The sequence below is a fragment of the Schistocerca gregaria genome, chromosome 4, assembly GCF_023897955.1.
Source record: "Schistocerca gregaria isolate iqSchGreg1 chromosome 4, iqSchGreg1.2, whole genome shotgun sequence".
In the NCBI taxonomy this organism is placed as follows: Eukaryota; Metazoa; Arthropoda; class Insecta; order Orthoptera; family Acrididae; genus Schistocerca; species Schistocerca gregaria.
Window position 1 is genome coordinate 675619702 of NC_064923.1, and position 21788 is coordinate 675641489.

A 21788-nucleotide genomic window follows, 5' to 3' on the forward strand; every position below is an offset into this window, starting at 1 on the left:
CTGAGTGGAGCATAGAACAGGTTCAAAATTTAAAGGAAAGCAGGAGTGGCAATGCCAGTTCACAGATACCACAGATCCCCAATGGTGCAGAACTGCCATTCATTTACCAACTAATTAGTGAATGAGTATTTTCAGTTCATTTTTAGGAAGTTTTGAATATTTCTGTACTTAGTTTGCAAAACAAGCAGATTAAAATAAATCCTGTCTGAGATGGTAGCCACAGATATCTTCACTCAGAGAAAGGTATTGCTGAGGTGGCATATGGGAGTAGCAGAATCACTAGAAACTGAAATTAGTTGACTGTCTCCAAATGCTTGCCAGCCACTATCAACTTCAGTTGGCATACAACACAGTGTATTATGCACCTACAACATCAATAAATAAAACTATTTTGAAATAAATTACAAAAAAACATTCAGCAGTCATTTATTTAACATGTCACTTCTGTTTCCACAAATGCAAAGCCACTAAAAACAGTTTGTCTGTTGATTCAGTTTGGCATCAAGCAGAGTGTGCTGGTACTGATTACCAACTTATGTCAATCAATTTTCACTGATTCAACTATTACCATCAGCCAACTCGTCAAGAATCTTCTTCGAGTTTGCATATGGTCAACAGCTGTAAGTTGTAGTTTGCTCTCAAGCCCATGACTGTTTTCACACAACATTCATTATAGTATCAGCACTGCAATAAAAGCCAAGGAAAGTTTTTTTATCAGTTTTTATTGACATGCCCTCTTAACAAAAATATTAGATAATAAATAATAAAATATAAAGCAATATGTAGGAAGCGTGTCATTACCTGTTACCTTTGATGGAGAGTCCTGTACAACTCTCATTAGAACTGACTCCCATGTCCAACGATTACAATTCTTGAACTGTTGCACAACATGACATTTATAATTCTGCAACATACACTATTAATGTATACAGAAAGAGCAAGACACAAAAGTTCATATTTACACATTTACGTCAACACTTTCTATAGTTATTTCTTCTATCATTTTCAGAAATTTCAACCAGTAGCTTGATATTTCTAACTGTAGGATATTGCACACATTTGTAAAATATGTAGTCTCTATAAATTGGTCTTATGTTAACAGTTTTAATACTCATACACTTAAATAATTTAATCAACAAAATATCAAGGCACTGTCAGGTATGACTGGTTCCAGAAGCTGATATCTTTTTACTACGATAATCGAATATATGAATAAATAGATCAAATAGAAAGAAACTTCCACATGGGAAAAATATATTAAAAACAAAGATTCCAAGACTTACCAAGCAGGAAAGCGCCGGTAGACAGGCACAATAAATAAAACACACAAACACACACACAAAATTTCTTGCTTTCGCAACTGACGGTTGCTTCTTCAGGAAAGAGGGAAGGAGAGGGACAGACGAAAGGATGTGGGTTTTAAGGGAGAGGGTAAGGAGTCATTCCAATCCCGGGAGCGGAAAGACTTACCTTAGGGAAAAAAAGGACAGGTATACACTCGCGCTTTTGTGTGTGTGTGTGTGTGTGTGTGTGTGTGTGTGTGTGTATGTGTGTGTGTGTGTGTGTGTGTGTGTGTGTGTGTATGTGTGTGTGTGTATGTGTATGTATGTGTGTGTGTGTATGTGTATGTATGTGTGTGTGTGTATGTGTATGTATGTGTGTGTGTGTATGTGCGCGCGCGCGAGAGTGTACGCCTGTCCTTTTTTCCACCTAAGGTAAGTCTTTCCGCTCCCGGGATTGGAATGACTCCTTACCCTCTCCCTTAAAACCCACATCCTTTCGTCTTTCCCTCTCCTTCCCTCTTTCCTGAAGAAGCAACCGTCGGTTGCGAAAGCTAGAAATTTTGTGTGTGTGTTTGTGTGTTTTATTTATTGTTCCTGTCTACCGGCGCTTTCTCGCTTGGTAAGTCTTGGAATCTTTGTTTTGAATAAATAGATCCCTACATAAAGTTTTTTCTGATGCAATTGTATTACAAAATAATTCCTAAATTATAAAAGAAAATTCTACTTACATTTATGTGTACAAATTTTATAACAAAAAGAGCCAATGAATCATTTTCATTCATCCTAAATAAAAACAGATCAAATGTGCTCCAAGAATCATGAAAAAAAGATAGTAAATAAAAAAAGAAATATTTTTTCTTTGTCATTTTAATGCCTATGTCTTAAGGTGCACAAATCTGAAGATATGGCATTTGTGATCTTTTGAAATTAACAACTAAAACATGTGTCAGTATTTTTCTACACAAATTGGTAATGTCAGTTTCTCAATGGAGAGGAGTATACATAAAACCATGGCACAGCCTGGCTTTACAAACAACTCCCTATGCATATTATATTTTTCATCTCAGTCATGGAGATACGTTAAAACTCCAGGTTACATTAAAGTCACACAAACAAAAGAGCTATTTACAGTCCAATACATTGCAAATAGCCTTCATCTGGCTTACAGCTATTTATTACCTAGCTATTGCACAAAAATAAGCTACTAAAATTTATAATACATGCAAGTCCAGTCAAAATATCTCTGCAGTACGCAGAGTTCATTTCAGCAATAAAAAAACAGCATCAGGCTTAACCTGAGAGTTGTGTCTTCACTAAACAGCACAAACACAATTGACAATCATTCTAAATCACCATCCTCATAGTCAAGTGAGATAAAATCATCAGCTCCGACATCTTCTGTGCTTCCAGAGGCAGAGGATGCAGTACAAGAATGTATTCTCCTCTTGTATGGCATAGAACTCACATCCACAGACACATTCAATTCGGGCAGTGTTGTGGACTCCCTGTAAAATTAATTTAAATGTAAACATTTTCTTCACTCAATAAATATACAGAGGTTGTCCATGAAGGAAGTCAAAAATATGCTATGTACGTAATGGTTTTAAGATAGTCCTTAGACAGTTATTTTATTCCTATTTTTAACTTAACAGCTAGCGATGTTCAGTAGCTATACCGAATGCTGCACTAAACGTCCAACAAGATCAAGCTCTTCCACGTTCTCCCACGAGTGTAAGACAATACCTGAAATGTACCTTCCCTAATCAGCGTTCGCTGTAGGGCCATTTCTTGAAAACTTAAACCAAGAAGGAATTTTCTTTCTGTAAGTGAAGGTCAGTATGTGTCAAATTTGAAGTAAAATGGACCTAACTGTGAAATTTTATAAACAACATGTGGAAACACTGTTATATATTTATTATTGTTATATTACTGCACGGTGACAATGATTACAGAATAGCAACACTCTGTGTGAGATTAATGATTTAGTCAAAGGCTCCTGGGAAGAAGGATACTGTGATAATAAGGGCGAATGAAGAACAGAGAAAATTTTTATGAGAGATTTATGTACAAGACTATTTCAGAGGCATATGAAATATTTAAAAAGGAAAACTCTGACAAGAAACTGGAGAAGTAAAAATCCTTTTCACTGTGACCAAAACTTGTCCTTCAAATCAGTGAAATACCTCACCACAGTTGCTTGTGTCGCTATCATGAGAACATCAATTTGCTCTTGACTGTTCTATGTGCATATAAGAAGGATTTTCCTAAAATGTCATCAGAACTAACCCTACGTTAGTATGCAATCCTGAAAATCATATCTCCATGTCAAACACACGTGACAATTGTGTTATCAGAAATCTGCTGTCACCTTAATTCCTTAACAGTTGATACAAATGACTCAGCACGGTTTGTTTGGAAAACTGTTACTGGAAAAACTGAAAAGTTCTGAAGGAAAACACTGTCTCTGAAGTATTTGAAGAACTTGTTGAAAAAATACCCCAGTTGTTAAAACACTGCTTCTTGGTAAAAACTCAGGGTACGTATCTTCAAGAAAACAAAGGTGCTGTAGACGGTAAAGCAATCTTAGTACAGATTGATTTCACCAAAAACTACACTGCCAGATTTCAAATCAAAATTCAATCTGCATACTGGAACTCTCAACAGTTTACAAATCTTCAGATCAGTTGCCTGGATAAGTCCTGAAATGGTACAAAGCTATGCAACTGTTGGTTACGAAATATCACACGATAAATAGGCTGGCTGCACATTCCTTCGAAGACTGATTTCTGTGATCAGGGAAACTTCCCCAGAGGCATCAACAAAAAACATTTTTTTCGGACAGTGCTGCAAGATACTTTAAACAGTGTTATTCTCTAAGTGATATAACTCACCTTCAGGAAGAATTTGAAGTTCTGTTAAGATGGAACTTTCTAGCTACAGGTCACGGGAAGGACAGTGTTGATGGTGTTGGCAAGGAACTGAAGAGATTAGTAAGCATTCAGTATTATGTGGAAGACATCTGGTTACCAATGCAGATTCATTTTACTAATGTGTCAAGAAATTGTCAAAATCACTGGAGATGATATTTTGTTCTAAAGATGAAATGGATCAACAGAAATTACAATTTGATACCAACGTTAAAGACATTAAAGTGATACCTGCACTCACTCTAAACACTACGCTGAAATTGTATCCCCATATAATGTGATCTACAAAGAGCGTGCTTTGTCCAAAAACACGTTTCAACTTTAATTTTATGATAGGCAAATGTGTCCAGATTGAAACACTGGAACTACATTCAAACGTTCAAGTATGTGCTTCTATAGTGATGGAGTTTATGACAAAAAGACAGCTAAAATGTCATAGGACAAACCTTAAAACTTGACAATACTGAATGTGAAATCTGTTTTATGAGAAAAACAACTCTGATCTCAAATTTGCACTCAAAAACAATGAATGTCATCGGTTCCACTTTCTGACACATTGAAAGTAATTCTGGTTCCTGGTATTGATAATCACCAGAGATCTTCATTTCCTGGTGTAGACACCACTTATACACCATAATGTGGGTTCCGATAAAGAATACTGACACTGTGACACCAGTAATACAATTGTTTTATAGAAGTTTTCATTTGGTATCTGTCCCTTTCTGTCACACTAATTGTCACTTTCCACCACACAAACAAAAAAATGAAAACAAAAAAACAATGATTTACATATAATTTTCCATACTCACATTAATACTTCATATGTAGCTATTAATTACTGAAATCACGAGACAGTGCATTTCTATAGTTTCATAGAACTTCAGAGATGTTTTAACCCAGATGAAAATTTCATATTGTATGACTCCCTTTCCATCGCAGGAGAAGTACTTCAAATTTTTAGGTCAGTTAACAAGATGTTTTAGCTTTTACACTTCTTGTATCAGCCTTAGGATTGAAGTTATCTGTTAAGAATACAACACTTATAATGTGTTTTAAGTGTTATTTTTGTAACAATACAGAATGAACAAAACCATCCAAATGTCCCATACCGTCACATGGAAAGGCCCTATAACACCATTAGTTGGATAACACAAAATCTTCGTAACTAAAACCATTAAAATGTACTGTGATCTGTTTGCAAATGTGATGTATACAGATAAAGCATATAGAAAAGTAACACAATGCAGATTGGTAAAACCACTGACATTAAAGAACACTCTAATCTTTACCATCAAGAAGTAAGAATCCTCATATATGAAGGACAAAATTTGAATACCAATAATGGAAAACTAAATGGTAAATGGAAGGTCAAAACATATCTTTATGAGAACATTACACAGAAATGATTGAATGTAACTGGTATGTACATATGAGGGCAAGTTGATATCCTACTTTAGAAACAGTAAATGTGGAAGTGGCATTGTACACAAAAACCAAAGTAAAGTCCCAGACTCTACCGGTTAGCAATATAGTGTTGAAGAGCTTCCAAACGCTAGTTGAGGAATAAATATTTTATATGCAGCTTAAAATTATTTGCTTGTAAAAAATGTCATAACAAAGGGAAGGACTATACTGTTAAACTGGCAACTGGATTTAACAGACTCATACCATCACAGTGGTTGCTTCTTGAAGTGAATGTTGAGTATGTGATCTCTTCTACTACATGATCTTTGATTAATGCTGTGCATTGAGAGCCTGATATTTAATCTTCCTCAAAGTTAATACGATAATTTTGCAACAGAAACCCCAAAACAATAATGCAGGCATCCATTAACAGCATTTAGCATTTTAAGAGATTTTTTTTAAGGTTATCCTTTTTGTATTGAGACAGATAATAAGAATCATTTCAAGATACCCTACAAAATAAAACAAGAATTTGAAAACCACATCGAGTTCAATAGCAGCATTCTTTTCAGGAAGGGAAACGAATAATCTTCCTTGAACAGATTTAAATTTAAACAAAAGTCTTTGACTGAACTGTTAATTCACTGCTCACTACATCAGCTTGAAAAAACACAGCTACTGAACTTTGCCAAAGTTACAAAGTTATAACCAGCAAAGTCAACTGAACAGGTTGGGGAAGTCAATATCAAAATGTTATTTCCAGGCAATTCACAAGGGCAAAGCAAAATATCAATAATCAGTACACAAATTGTTGTGCAGGGATAACTGCAGCTGAGATTGGGAAAACAGGTCGTAAATATAGATCCTCTCAGATGATTGTCAAACACTGTAATCATCAAATGTTTATTGCACATGGAAATAGTCACACAATGACTTTCAAAACTTATTTCTTAAAAAATGATTTCTACCCACAACCTAAGTTAATACAGGGAATGACCCATAGCAATTTGTTACTATTTTAAGAAGTAGATTAGGTGATACATAAATACTTTATTTTACACTCTTGTGCATACAGCAATATACATAAACTTAAGACCAGGAAACTGAATAGTGCAAAACTGTGAGCCAGTAACTGCTGCTGAACAACAACTTAACACAAATGTAAAAAAGAAAGGAACTGTAGTTGAATGACAGCTATCTCTTGTTACTGTGAAAATCTACAATTAAATCATGTGTGAATCAAGTTAAATATGGTTAAAAATGTATACATACAAAACACAGTATTTCCCGAGTGGATGCTTAAGTCAATCATAGGAAGGTGGGGTGATCAAAGATAATGATGATGCTGATGATGGTGGTGGTGGTGGTTTGTGGGGCGGCACTCAACATCATGGTCATCAGTGCCCATACAAGTTCCCAATCTTTCCATTTTCAGTCTCGCCATGTCTTGAATAATGATGATATGATGAAGACAATACAGGTGGTGAAAGGGAAATCCACGCCATACTTGGCAGGGTACAACACAAACAAACCAGGAATGTGCTGAACTGCAGCTTGCCAATAACACAGAATGTGTTTGGCAACTGTGTGATCATTGAGTTACTTCTCAGATGGCACATAATTATCCAGCAAAATTCACTTGATATTATATTGCCATTTCAAATGAATAATATGAGTGATTTTCACTGAAAATCTGATAAGATTATCAGTTTATGATTTTGATTCCAGTAAGATCATTCCACACAAAAATTGAAGCATTTTTGCAGAAGTTTATTGAACATAACATGTAAAAGAGAAATTAATCATCAACAGTTTATTCTCCAACACTCCGAAACAGTCTCATTATGCTCAGGTAGTTAACCAACTCCATGCTTGCAGGAACAAATTGGTTTTGAATTTAAAATGTCATCGAGACAAATTTTAAGGCCCCCCCAGAAAGACGACTTCTTGATGGTTAATCTATAAGGAAAGGCTAGCATTTGAGGGCATAAGACCAGGAGAATAAGTGTGTAAGGGATGACTTCCCAAACAAAGTCCTGGATACTTTTGTTTTTGAAACTAGCACAGTCCGTTCTCATAAAGCAACACCTGCTGCAAAATACCAGCTGCTGTAGATATACACTTGGGGAGGAGTATGTGGTGCACAAAACCCTTTCTTGAGCCACCAAATGCAAATTATATAATCTGCAGACACTGCCCTTTGCTTGGGAAGATGTCTTTTGTTAGAGTTCGGCCATTTTTTTCCAAAAAAAACTTTAATATTAAGGCATCATAGTTTGTCACTACTAACAATATTGCACAGGAATACTCAATGAATGAACAGTGACTTTCACAAAGAATGCAGTAATAGTCGCCATAAGGAAATGTCACACAAAGGTTGAATAGTTACTGTTATTCATCGAACAGTAACATTCATTATTAAAGTTTTTAATTTCTAAACAAAGTAATATTCAATATGCCCCTTTTCTTTTCATATAATGTGACCCTCCTTCATACAGGTTATAACAAGATTTTTGATGGTAAGTACTGCAGCTTCTGACAACATTCCTATAGACACATCAAGATTGGTAAACAAAACTGTGTACGTACTTGAAGTTAAACTGTAAGGTTAATGAATGAAAACTGAATTTAATGTTAATAAAAGAAATATGAACTGTATTAACACAGTGAAAAGATGTACACAATACACTCACTGTCAGTGATAAATTATTCTGTAAAGTAACCTACAATTCCCAAAACAAGTATTTCGAAACTAGTTCAAATGTAAGTATCTGTAGGGATACAGTGACACACTGTGACTGCTGCTGAACATAGCAGTTCCTTTTCATAGCAGATCTTTTCAAACCAGTGCCATTTGTAATATTGGCTGAAATACGTCACATGTGACAGTTCGCTGCCATCTGCTGCTTGTATGCGGGGCACTTAAGAAAAATCAGTGGTCTTCCTGTGTATTTATGGGAAAATAGCTATCGAGGTCCTCACAGAAACACGAGATTCTCTGATAGTCCCCTGCAAGGCTGCCTGAGACCTAGCATTTGCAGGATACCTAAATGACAACACATTTCAGTTATGATTACTTCTGAAACAGCTGTAACCTGTACAGCTGTTCACACTGATATTTTGGCAGTACATTACTTTTAAATATGATATTTGTCAAAAACAGGGAAAAAATTATTTAAAAATTAACCTTAAATGATAGTTAAAAGCCTGAGATGAGGAATATACAGCTGTAGAAAAAAACATACCATCCTTAACCTAACATGTAAAATGTTAAGTGAAGAACGAAATGCTCAATCATTTTTCAAAACTTAAAACTCTGGGAGCACAGCTTATACAAATATTACAAGTGCTATCTGAAACTTACTTGTCATCAGGAGTAGGATCCCAAGCATGTAACTGTTGTCTCCAGATTCTCACCATGCCGTCCCAGGCACGTCGGCTATATTTTACGTGCTTAGGTGGAGTCCGTGGATCCCTGTTGGTACGTTTCTCCCTAAAGAGAACAAAGAAACAGACTCAACGCTAAAGGATGTGCTTTCATTAACTGCTATAAAGTGAAACTTTCTGGCAGATTAAAACTGTGTGACTGACCAGAACTGAAATCTGGGACACATGTCTTTCAGTCACATGCTCTATAAGGGAAAAACATTTGCAAAAGCAAGGGATCAAAGGAACGGTCTGATAAATGGAGTGGGAGGACAGAGAAATGACGCCTAAGAAATGGTCAATCACTGTTCCCTTCAGGTCGGTCTCACTCCAGTTCGACCATTCTAGCCTCAATCTCGTTCTTTTCTGTGTGGTCACTCATTCCTCATTCAGAGTTTACTGTTCTTCATTCATTTGTAGTCCCTTTCATTTTCTTCTGGGTCGACTCCACAGCCTCAATAAATTTGAGGACATTATTCCACCAGGCTGTGTTTCACTCACTGTGTTCACCCTTTCTTGTTTAATTTTATTTTATTTTTTATTTACTCATCAAGTTCTGTAGGACCAAATTGAGGAGCAAATCTCCAAGGTCATGGAATGTGTCAGTACATGAACTTACAACATAAAAGTAATAACACATAAAAATAAATGTTCATGAACCTGAAAAAAAGTTGTCCATAAGTTTAAGTAAACGCTATCAGAAATACAATAAGAATCAGCTTAATTTTTCAAGTAACTCCTCGACAGAATAGGAATGACCCATGAGGAAACTCTTCAGTTTCGATTTGAAAGCACGTGGATCACTGCTAAGATTTTTCAATTCGAGTGGCGGCTTATTGAAAATTGATGCAGCAGTATACCGCACACCTTCTTGCACAAGAGTTAAGGAAGTCCAATCCAAATGGAGGTTCGATTTCTGCCGAGTATTAACCGAGTGAAAGCTGCTTATTCTTGGGACTAAACTAATATTGGTAATAAGAAACGACAATAAAGAATATACATATTGAGAGGCCAATGTCAAAATACCCAGACTTGTGAACAGAGGTTGACAAGAGGTTCGTGAACTCACACCACTTATTGCCCGAACTGCTCGTTTCTGAACCAAAAATATCCTCCTAGAATGAGAAGAGTTACGCCTAAACATAATACCATACGACATAAATGAATGAAAGTAAGCAAAGTAGACTAATTTACTCGTCGAAGTATCACTTACTTTTGATACCGTTCGAATAGTAAAAATGGCAGTATTAAGTCTTTGAACAAGATTCTGAACATGGGCTTTCCATGACAGCTTACAATCTATCTGAACACCTAGAAATTTGAACTGCTCAGTTTCACTAATCATATGCCCATTCCGCGAGATTAAAATGTCAGGTTTTGTTGAATTGTGTGTTAGAAACTGTAAAAACTGAGTCTTACTGTGATTTAACGTTAGTTTATTTCCTACAAGCCATGAACTGAGGTCATGTACTGCACTATTTGAAACCGTGTCAATATTGCACACAACATCCTTTACTACAAAGCTAGTGTCATCAGCAAACAGAAATGTTTTGAGTTATCCATAATACTAGAGGGCATATCATTTATATAAATAAGGAACAGGAGTGGCCCCAGCACTGATCCCTGAGCCCCCCCCCCCCCCCCCCCCCCCCTACATCACAGCTGTAACTAACATTGTAATTAATGATCTTTTGCTGCCTGTTGCTAAAGTAAGAGGTGAACCAATTGTGAACTACTCCCCTTGTTCCGTAATGGTCCAACTTCTGGAGCAATATTGAGAGATCAACATAGTCAAATGCCTTAGTCAAATCAAAAAATACGCCAAGCATTCGAAACTTTTTGTTTAGCCCATCCAGTACCTCACAGAGAAAACAGAATATAGCGTTTTCAGTTGTTAAACCACTTCTAAAGCCAAACTGTATATTTGACAGCAAATCGTGTGATGTAAAATGATCAGTTAACGTTACATACACAGCTTTTGCAAACACTGATGGCATAGAAATAGGTCTAAAATTATCTACAGTATCTCTTTCTACCTTTTTATAAAGCAGCTTTACTACTGAGTACTTTAATCGCTCAGGAAACTGACCATTCCTAAAGGAAAAATTACAAATATGGCTAAATACAGGGCTAACATGTGCAGCACAGTACTTAAATATTCTGCTAGGCACTCCATCATAACCATGAGAGTCCTTAGTCTTAAGTGATTTAATTATTGACTCAATCTCCATCTTGTCTGTATCACAGAGGAGTATTTCAGACATCAATCTCGAAAAGGCATTGCTAAGAAATTTATATGATTTCCTGTAGAAACTAAATTTTTATTTAATTCACCAGCAACGCTCAAAAAATGATTTTAAATACTGTACATATATCTGATTTATGAATAATAGAAATGTTATTACTGTGAACTGACTTTATATCATCGACCTTGTGCTGCTGACCACACACTTCCTTCACAACTGACCATATGGCTTTAATTTTATCCTGTGAATTAGCTATTCTATTTGCATACCACATACTCCTTGACTTTCTAGTAACATTTTCAAGCACCTTACAATACTGTTCGTAATGGGCTACTGTAGCTTGATTGTGACTACTTCTAACATTTTGATATAATTCTCGCATTGTTCTACATTATATCCTTACCCCACTACTCAGCCAACTAGGCTGTCCATTACTGCTGGTACCCCATTTAGAATGTTCTAATGGAAAGCAACTCTCAAAGAGCATGAGAAATATGTTAAGGAAAGCATTGTATTTATCATCTATATTATCAGCACTATAAACATCTTGCCACTCTTGTTCCCTGACAAGTTTTAAAAAACTCTCTATTGCTGTTGGATTAACTTTCCTACATAGTTTGTAAATAAATTTTGAGTACAAAAGCCTTTTAGTGTTAAAATTTGTGCATCATGGTCTGAAAGGCCATTCACCGTTTTACGAACAGAATGCCCATCTAGTAATGAAGAATGAATAAAAATATTGTCTATGACTGTGCTACTGTTGCCCTGCACCCTAGTTGGAAAAAAACACAGTTTGCATCAGATTATATGAATTTAGGAGATCTGCCAACATCCTTTTCCTTGCACAATCATATACAAAATAAATATTGAAGTCACCACATATAACTACTTTCTGGTACTTCCTACAAAGTGAATCAAGAACTCTCTAGCTTAAGCAAAAATGCTCTGAAGTCGGAGTTAGAGGACCTATAAACAACAACAATTAGAAGTTTAGTTTCACTAAATTCAACTAATGCTGCACAACTTTCAAATATCTGTTCAGTGCAGTGTCGTGATATGTCTATGGACTGAAATGAAATACTGTTTTTTACGTACAGATGCACTCCCCCACTCCACAAGGAACTCCTTTAGAAACCGCCAGCTTATCTGTAGCCTGGTAAAGGAAGCCTCTGATTATCAAATTATTTAAGTGGTTCTCTGATATACCAATAATTTCAGAGTTAACATCTATTAGCAGTTCACTAACTTTATCTCTAATACCTCTTATATTGTGATGAAATATGCTAATTCCTTCTCTACTTGGAAACATCACATCCTCTGAAGGTGAGCCCTTTATTAGAGGGACTTCCTTTAAGCAGGTATACCTATCAGCTGACTTCAATCTAAAAAAGGTGCAGCTCTAACACAAACTACTACAGGAATTTTTCCATGAGTGACACCACTACCACCACCCACTACACTGTCACCTATAAGCTTAGCCAGCTTCCCCTTCCCATACCTATTGAGGTGCAGGCCATGATAGTGAAACCCAATCTACTGATAGACCCAACTGGCACCACTGAGATGTGATCCATGCCCTCCGCCATCAGTGCCCTCCCCAGCCCCACATTAACACACCTAACAGCCGCATTAAGGTGAGGCCGATCATGACGCTGAAAAAGTTGCACGAAATGCACATTAGTGGCACCAGTTTGAGTAGCTATCTTAACCAAGTCACCACTGCCATTACATTCCCCATCCCTATCGAGACTGTTCCCTGCTTCACCCATTATCACTATCTGATCCAACTTCGTAAAATTCTTACATAACTCCCCTATGCTTTCAGTCACCTGAGCCAACCCTGCACTATGCTTCACAATGCTGGTGACCTGGTACTCACTCCCCAACACTTCCTGCAACTGCTGACCCACACCTCTATCGTGGGAACTACCTAGCAGCAGAACCTTCTTTCTGCTAGACTTTGCAACTAACCTAGGCCTCCTAATTGCCGAGGACTGCTGCAAGTTCCCTACATCTACAGCTACATGAGGCTCCTCTCCACTCAACCCTGACAGTTTGTCGTATTTATTGCATATATGCAAAGTAAAACTGTCTGAATACCTCCTCTTTCTAGCTACCTTCTTAAGTAAAACTGTCTGAATACCTCCTCTTCCTAGCTACCTTCTTGCCAACTGCCAATTCCCATTTCCCACCATCCTTCACCCTCCTCAGCCAATCTAGTTCCTCCTTTGCGCATTGTAACTGCACCTGAAGGGCACAGATCTTACACTCCTGCTCCTCTATTAATTTGTTTCTACTACAGATTCTACATTCCCAGGAGAGGATCTCCCTAAAATGACCACTGGCTTCCCTACTGCATTCCCTCAATGAAAATACTTTGAACAAATCTCACACCATGATCCATTACTCACAAGCCTACGACAGAGCCCACACTTTTCACTCATAGTAAAATTTTACAGTTACTGAAAAAAACTATAGTCTATGTTACCAAAGTTCAGTTACACCAGTAAAACTATTTAAGAACTAACAATAATGGTCTTGAAATTCTCTGCCTACTAAGAAAGCAGCTACTTGTATGAATACTACTATGATACAGCCAATACCAATACCAGCAAAATTCACAAAATTATTAACTAAAACTAAAAAGTTAAAACGACCACTGTAACACTAAGTGAAGTTAAAACACCGAATGAAAATTTTACTGAAATATTTTACAAGAAAGGATAATAAATGTTAGTTGAAAACTAAAGCACGAAATTTACTAAATGACTTCAACACAATGAAAACTCTAAAAAACACAGCGAGTCATTACAAAAGTTTATTAAGTTGTTATTTTGCCACAAACGGCATGCAACACCACTGAAATCTATTAAATTTAATAATTGTATTACAGAGAACAAATAAGTTTGTCAGTATTTAGCTTATAACCGGGTCAGCTGCAGTCCACACCGCAAAATGTAAACACACTACTGAGGCGTGAGGCTTAGACGAACGACGAAAGCACACTCACAAATAATAGACCACTCAAGTCAATAACACAGGAAGAATGACTGAGATTAATGAAAATCCACTAATAAGCTACTTTTACGGCAAATATGTAAACAAATAAACTTTAAAATAAGTAACTGAAGTCTAAAATTTATAAAATATTAACGAGCTATTTCAACAGCAGTGCAGCACACGTGACGTCACACCAAAGACTTAATTCATTGCATATCCTGTTCAGCATCAGTGGCTGGTAATTTGTAACTTTGCTGTACTTACACTTTGTATTAAAATTAACACACACACACACACACACACACACACACACACACACACACAAATAAATTTAGGTAATCCTTTCAAGGGATTACAGGGTAGTCAGACTACTTTGAGTCCATCGTTCAATTTTAGTCCGAATTTCTAATACCACTTGAGTTTCACGTATATACAATGTTTACTTAACAAGGGAGCTTTACGCACTAGCCCTCTTCAAAATTCTTGATTTTTTTTTTTTGAAGTATGGTGGAGTTCTCAGAAAGACTTTGTAGTGATTCGGGAATTTCTGTGTAAATAAGGTCAACCCACAAGCAAGGAAGAAGTGCTGATCCTAGGAGAAGGGGCCAGTATCGTGACAAAAGTCACAAATTTTAAACGAATTATTCTGTTAAGTGTAAATTCTATGAACAATTACCATTATTATGTTTCATGAAAGTAAATGAATGTCAAAAGAACACTTTCATTTCAATGGTTACGATTATGTAACCATTGTTTTGAATCTCACTATTAGCAAGGTTTTTTAGTTTTATTTAAATTTCATATATATTAACAAATGGAAACTTTAATTTACAAATATTGAATTGCAACTTTTTAATACAAGTAATGCCTCTATTTTTAATTACTGGTCATATGAAAGTAAATTAAAACTTTATGCAGACATATACTATTACACAATTAGAAAATTGAAGGAACAGTGAGTAAAAATGAACAAGTCCCAAAAGGGACCAGAAACCAATGCACTGGTTCCCAATTACAAATGAGTTTGCCTGTCTCGAGTAGTGTACCGACTGAGCCACCCAGGCACAACTTAAATTGCGCCCTCACAGCTAATGATGAGAATGAAATCAACTGATCCAGTTGGTACCTGGAACACACTCGACTCATTCTGTCACAGGTGTGTGTGTGTGTGTGTGTGTGTGTGTGTGTGTGTGTGTGTGTGTGTGTGTGTGTGCACACAGAGAAATGGTGTAAGGGTGCTTTTCTGGGTATAAAGACATAAAAAATGACAAGAGTGTTAAAATAACAGCATAGGAAAATGTGACTGGCTGACCAATAATAAAAAACCTAGCTGAGCCAGTCATGCCGTTACCACATTAAGAGCATCTCCCTAAAATCTTAGGAAATATGCTGGGCATATCACATTCATTTGAATGTTACTTAGTGGGTCGATCTGTTAACAAATCTTCCAATTCTCACTGGTCTGAAAACAAAACACAGTCTAGTAAAAGTGGTGCACAATAATCTGTATGCCACAAGCACCACCCTTAGTGGGTCCTCTGATCAGAGGATGAAGCTGTCAGCCACACTGTGGACCAAGACACAGCTTACTGTCTACCACTTCATCCACTCATTTCCATCGACACATGACTTTGTACCTCAACAGTGAGGTGATAACATGTAGGGGGATGGCTCACTGAACAAACTGAGGATCACGACATGACCTCTTGGCTGCAGTATTATGTATTGGTTGAATTATTAATTCATTATTTTAAGAGAACTCAGTCTGCGGGAGCCAGCATATGAAAACAATCAAGTGAGTTGTTATTTTACCTAGTGTTCCAATTATTATTCATTCACTTCTTTTGAGTGAACCCAGCATATGGGTGTAACTGAATGAAAACAGCTGATACATTTGTTGTACTTTTGCATAGGTACTGAATTATTGATTCCTTCTTTTTCAAGTGAAATCTATCTTAAGTTTTTCTGTCGGTTAAACCACATATTTGTTCCTTTAAACTGAAACCCCACTTTCGGGTTTCAGCTGAATGAGCTATTCACTCATTCTTCTGAGAAGAACTTTTATTAGTTTTAACTAAAGCAATGGCATACAACCGAGGTACACATACCCCCGGAAGGTAGCCCTACATCTGGGAGCATGCCAAAGTTAAAATAAATATTACACACATATTTAATTATTCACTGAATGGACTAATTCTTCTTTTCATCATTTAAAACTGGTTAATGTATTGCTGTAGTTGTATCAGATGTAGTTAATTAAGCCAATGTGTCATTGGGACTGCAATGCTGAACATTAAGTTCCTTAGGAGTATTGTATTTATGTAAGGATAGGCCAGACTTGTTTGTCTTTTGGATTAAAAAACTATGGTGCGCCATATAATTGAGATTTTTCCTGTCAGATCATAAATCGTCAATTTCAAAATGACCATTACACGTATCTTGTGGGTTGAAATTAATGCCATTAGAAGTTACTGCAGTTACTTTTGTAAACCATCAAAGACTTAAGAAGAAAAAAGCAGAAACACTTACAGCTTGTTAACAAATAAAGCAGCTTTTTTGAAAAATAAAAGCAACTTTGTTTCGCAAAACAACATCAGCTTGTTTTTTCCTACCCAAATGACCCATCCATCAGCATCCAATTCTTCACCCTCACTAGATGATCCACAGTGCTGCTCGAGTCACTGTCACAAAGGCAGTCATCTTCAATCCCATCAAGAATCTTGGAAACTCCAGTTTTTTTTAAAATAGCTTTTCAGGACTAGCTCCTTTGATAGTGCTCCGCCAGTCAAAATCCAACAGCACACTTTGACACAGATGGTCCTGGCATTTAAGTAGTTTTGTTCATGGTCTAATTTCTATAGAATTGTCTTACATCAGCTTTGAATGGATAACGATACACACATCCTAAGACTGCATCATCCATGTCATGCTGCCAGGAAAAATCACTAGGTACAGTTTCCTTCTTTGATTTTTTTGTTTCACTTGAACACCTGTGGGCCCACTACAAATATCAACAAAAGCATTGATTTTTGAGTGATGAAGATCTTCTAGCCACTATTCCACTCTGCTGAAATCCAGTCTACAATTAGTTCCTTTGTTATCCACCCACTGTCACGAACTCTTGCAGAATACAAGCTGGGAAGCTTTCTCTCTTGGGAAAGGTTTTCCAACTAGAAACCATGTACAGGGCAATTTTCGCCCCTCAGCTGTCATACTCAGAATTACTGTGAACTGTTGGTTTGCATCACCGCATGTATGTATTTGCACACAATGTTCCCCTACATTATTTACTGTAAAATTGCTCAGCAAATCAAAATAGACCAGTGTTTCGTCTGTATTTCCTATTTGAGAACACTAATAAACATTTTTGCATCAAAGTTGGATCACATGAAGCTGGAAAGATATCAATATAGTGGAGATGCTGAGTCGCAAATAGGCACAACAAAAAGATTTTCACACTTAAAGCTTTTGGCCAATGGCCTTTGTCAACAATGGACAAACACACACACACACACACACACACACACACACGCACGCACGCACGCACGCACGCACGTGCAAACGCAACTCTCTCTCTCTCACACACACACACACACACACACACACACACACACACACACACACACGACTGCAGTCTCAGGCAACTGAAACCACACTGCGAGCAGCAGCACCAGTGCATAATGGGAGTGACGACTGGGTGGGGGAAAGGAGGAGGCTGGGGTAGGGAGGGAGAGGGATGTGTGTTGGGGATCGCGGACAGTGAAGTGCTGCAGGTTGGGAGGTGGGCAGTGGAGTGGTGGTGGTGGTGGTGGTGGTGGATAATGGAAAAGGAGAGAAATAAATAAATAAAAAAGACTGTGTGTGGTGGTAGAATGACGGCTGTGTAGCTGGAATGGGAGCAGGGAAGGGGCTGGATGGATACGTTTGTCTGTGGCATTCATGCGGACAGATAGCTTGTTGGTTGTCATGCCTACATAGAATGCAGCACAGTGGCTGCTGCTTAGCTTGTAGATCAAGTGACTGGTTTCACAGGTAGCCCTGCCTCTGATGGGATAGGTGATGTCACTGACCAGACTGGAGTAGGTGGTGGTGGGAGGATGTATGGGACAGGTCTTGCATCTAGGTCTATTACAGGGGCATGGGATATGAGGCAAGGGATTGGGGGCAGGGATTATGTAAGGCTGGACCAGTATATTGTGAAGGATTGGTGGGCAGCAGCATTCCACTGCAGGAGGGGGTGGGAAGGATAGCGGGCACGGCATTTCTCATTTGAGGGCACAATCATCCTCTCCAACACCAGCTTTTCTGAACTGCGCAGGTGGGAACTTCCCTGCAATACATCCTACGTTCCCATAACCCTCTACGTTAGTCGCTGTCCTCACCCATCCAGCCTCTTGCCTGGTCCCATTCCAGCACTACACAGCCGTCATTCCACCACCACACCCAGTCTCTTTTGTATTTATTTCTCTCCTTTTATGTTGCTTCCCCCCCCCCCCCCCCCCCCACCGCCACCACCAATCCACTGCCTGCCACCCAACTTGCAGCACCTCACTGTCCACCATCCCCACCACACACATCTCACCCCCCCCCCCCCCCCCCCCCCAGCCTCCTCTCACATCATGCACTGGTGCTGCTGCTCGCAGTGTGGTTTCAATTGCCTCAGACTGCAAAGGCCATTGGCCAAAAGGTTTAAGTGTGAAAATCTTTTTGTTGTGCCTATCTGTGACTCAGCATCTTCACTAGATGGTGAGTAGCAACTTTTCTTCTCATAATAATGTTACATTCCATCCTGGATTTTCCATTGTTTGAGAAGATATCAAGCTGTTAGGACAAACTTGAGGCAGTTTTTGCACAACAGTAATTCTGTGACAAACAGATTATTTCATTGCATAAATTTCTGAAACACCCAAATGAAACTTTGAATTCCACTGGTGAAATGTTACTACGTCCTATTTTGCAGCCTTCAATCTGAATTATTTCAGCTGTCACAGAGAGAGAGAGAGAGAACCATAAGGGCCTAAAGCACACTGTTCTTGTTTTTGAGATTTTAGTATCTATGCATGCTCCTGACATTGGTGAATCTTAAGGTGAACGAACTTAAGTCTATACTGTTGGTCCACATTGTATATACGAACATTCATGAAAATCTGTCTCACCAATTTCTCTGATACTCATTTCCTCATGGGTCAAGGCACAAAGCATAATGTTGTTGGTCTGCGTTGTTCAACTGTTACGGAGGATTGCCAACAAAATTAAGTGTCTGTATCATGTTAGTTGTATCAGTAATTCGTAATTGGAGGTATACTATCAGTTTTATCTGAATATCAAGCCATGGAATGTGATTGGTAAAAATTATAATGAGGATCATGAAGTGTTGGAATAGGTCATAACTGTGTGTCTGGTATGTTTAGTATCTGTTCTTTATGTTCTGATTCTAGTTTCTCATTAATTACAAACTTTACAAATGTCAAAACACACTACAGTCACTAGCCTTTATATGGAAATATTGTGAATTAAGAAGAATAATAAATATCATCCTAAATATTAATTAATAATTTCATAACATGGAGTGGGTACTTTATTTTTTCATAGCAAACAAAGGAAGTCGACACTTGGCTTAAGAGAGAGAGAGAGAGAGAGAGAGAGAGAGAGACGTATGAGATAGGTGGTTTGTCTACAAACTTTACTTGCACAAACAGTTCTTTTCCTCAAAAATCCATGTCTGTGCTTTGGGTCCTTACGGTTCAGTGCCTCGACTCTTTTCTATTTGAACTTACTATTGAAATCTGTCCTTTTGGTGATGACTCACCGTTAGTTTTGTGGGAGATGAAAATGGGTGGGAGAAAGTACTATTTAATTGAACTTTTATGTAAATTCATTAGTGTGGCTTATATTCGAGATTTATTTTTTATTATGATCTCGTGTCAAAAATTTAGGTATGCCCTATATTCCCATGCAGCCTATATTCACGCAAATATGGTATGTGAAGAAAAAAACAACAGCGTCTGACTTTAGTGACTGTTTGCACCCTATTTTCCTGAAGAGGTGTGATGGTGTCTATTAATTAAAATCCATTTGAAAGTAGCCTTCAACCAGTTATACAACAATTTGTTTGTGTGCAGAAAATTATGCTACTGGTTACATATATACAAATTACACTCATGCAGTATTACATGGGTATTAAAAAGTACAGGTACCATTCATATTCATATATCGGTCCTTTAATTTCAAATTTTGACACCATGCTTGTATACCTCTGGACCGCTGACAGAGACGTGCTATGTCACTGACCAGGGCAGCGAAGAAGTTGTGTGTTTTGTCTGCTGCCTGTTAGCAGCAGGCACTCACTACCTCCTATGTTTGCTTGCTCTTCTGGATGACCAAACGGCCATGCACTCTGTTTGGCGCGACATGTGTGCAAACTGCCAGAAAAGAGGGAATGGGAAAGGGTGAGTGGTTTATTATGTAACCTCCTCCTCATACGACGCGGCTCTCAACATATCTGTTGATGTCCACAGCTCTTACAGTATCCAATAGTTGTCTACCTAGAGTTCCTGTAAAATGTAAAATGACATTTCCTGCCAACAAACTAATACATTTAGAAACATAATTTTTAGTTACCTCTCCTTGAAATAAGATGTGATACTTGTGTTTAATAAAGATGGCAACCTAGCCACAATTCATATATAACAATGAAGACTACAAAATGTGTACGTGGAACCACTCAACTCAAGAGAATGAGTGTTAACACTCATATTGCTGGCAGGGCTACAGAGTCCATTCATTCAATCAAAAAACTGACTGAATGAAAAAGCAATCAACTAATCAATTGTTTGTCAAAACCAGTTGGTTGTCCCATCACAACTCACAGCTTTACTTCAACCAATACACCTCTCCTACTTTCTGAACAGGATTGAGTCCTTGCCTGACACAGTTTCAATCTGCCACGAAGATTCAAATTGGTGCACACACTGCTGCAGAGTGAAAACTGATATAGATACACACGCTTTCATAAATTTAGAAGCTACATTTGGGGAAGGAAAGAAGATTATAGCAGCATGTCCAATCCTCAATGGTCTTTAATGAGGCTGGAGAAGAATAGGAAATTGGCAACTGCTTCTTCTCTGCTTGCATCCTAACATTTGCCTTAAAAATCTGTTTGGCCAACCTAGTATTTATTTCCTGCAATGTTATCCAATTTGTTCTGCAACTGGATTATAAGAATTGAACACCTTTTCTGTTTCTATTGGCATGTACAATTTAATAATCACTGAAACTGGAAATAAAAGTAACACAAATATGTACAAACATTCCATTTACTGTGATTCATTGCTTCTGAACTCCTAGGATGATTCTCTATCATGCACTTGACTCTCACCACCCAACGAATCATTAATTCTACCATTTTCTTCCCCTCAGTGTATCAACCCTGTTCCACAACCTTCCTTACTTCCATCTCTATTTATGTTTTGCACTGTATTTCTTTTGCCCCCAACCAGACT

At 37.6% G+C, this 21788-nt stretch overlaps 1 protein-coding gene across 2 annotated transcripts in view; it reads right to left on the reverse strand.

The window, feature by feature from the left end:
- Positions 1 to 397: 397 nt before the first annotated feature.
- LOC126267128 (uncharacterized) overlaps positions 398 to 21788 on the reverse strand; it is a 58411-nt gene continuing 37020 nt past the window's right edge. The window contains exons 4-7 of one of the 2 annotated variants that reach the window (XR_007548961.1): positions 8979 to 9107; positions 1944 to 2788; positions 802 to 1278; positions 398 to 684 (exon numbers count right to left, since the gene is read on the reverse strand). Coding sequence is in view for 1 of the 2 variants with exons in the window: in XM_049972050.1 (XP_049828007.1) it covers positions 2623 to 2788; positions 8979 to 9107 (295 nt within the window). In the remaining variant the exon portion in view is untranslated. The other variant, XM_049972050.1, reaches the window with a different exon arrangement.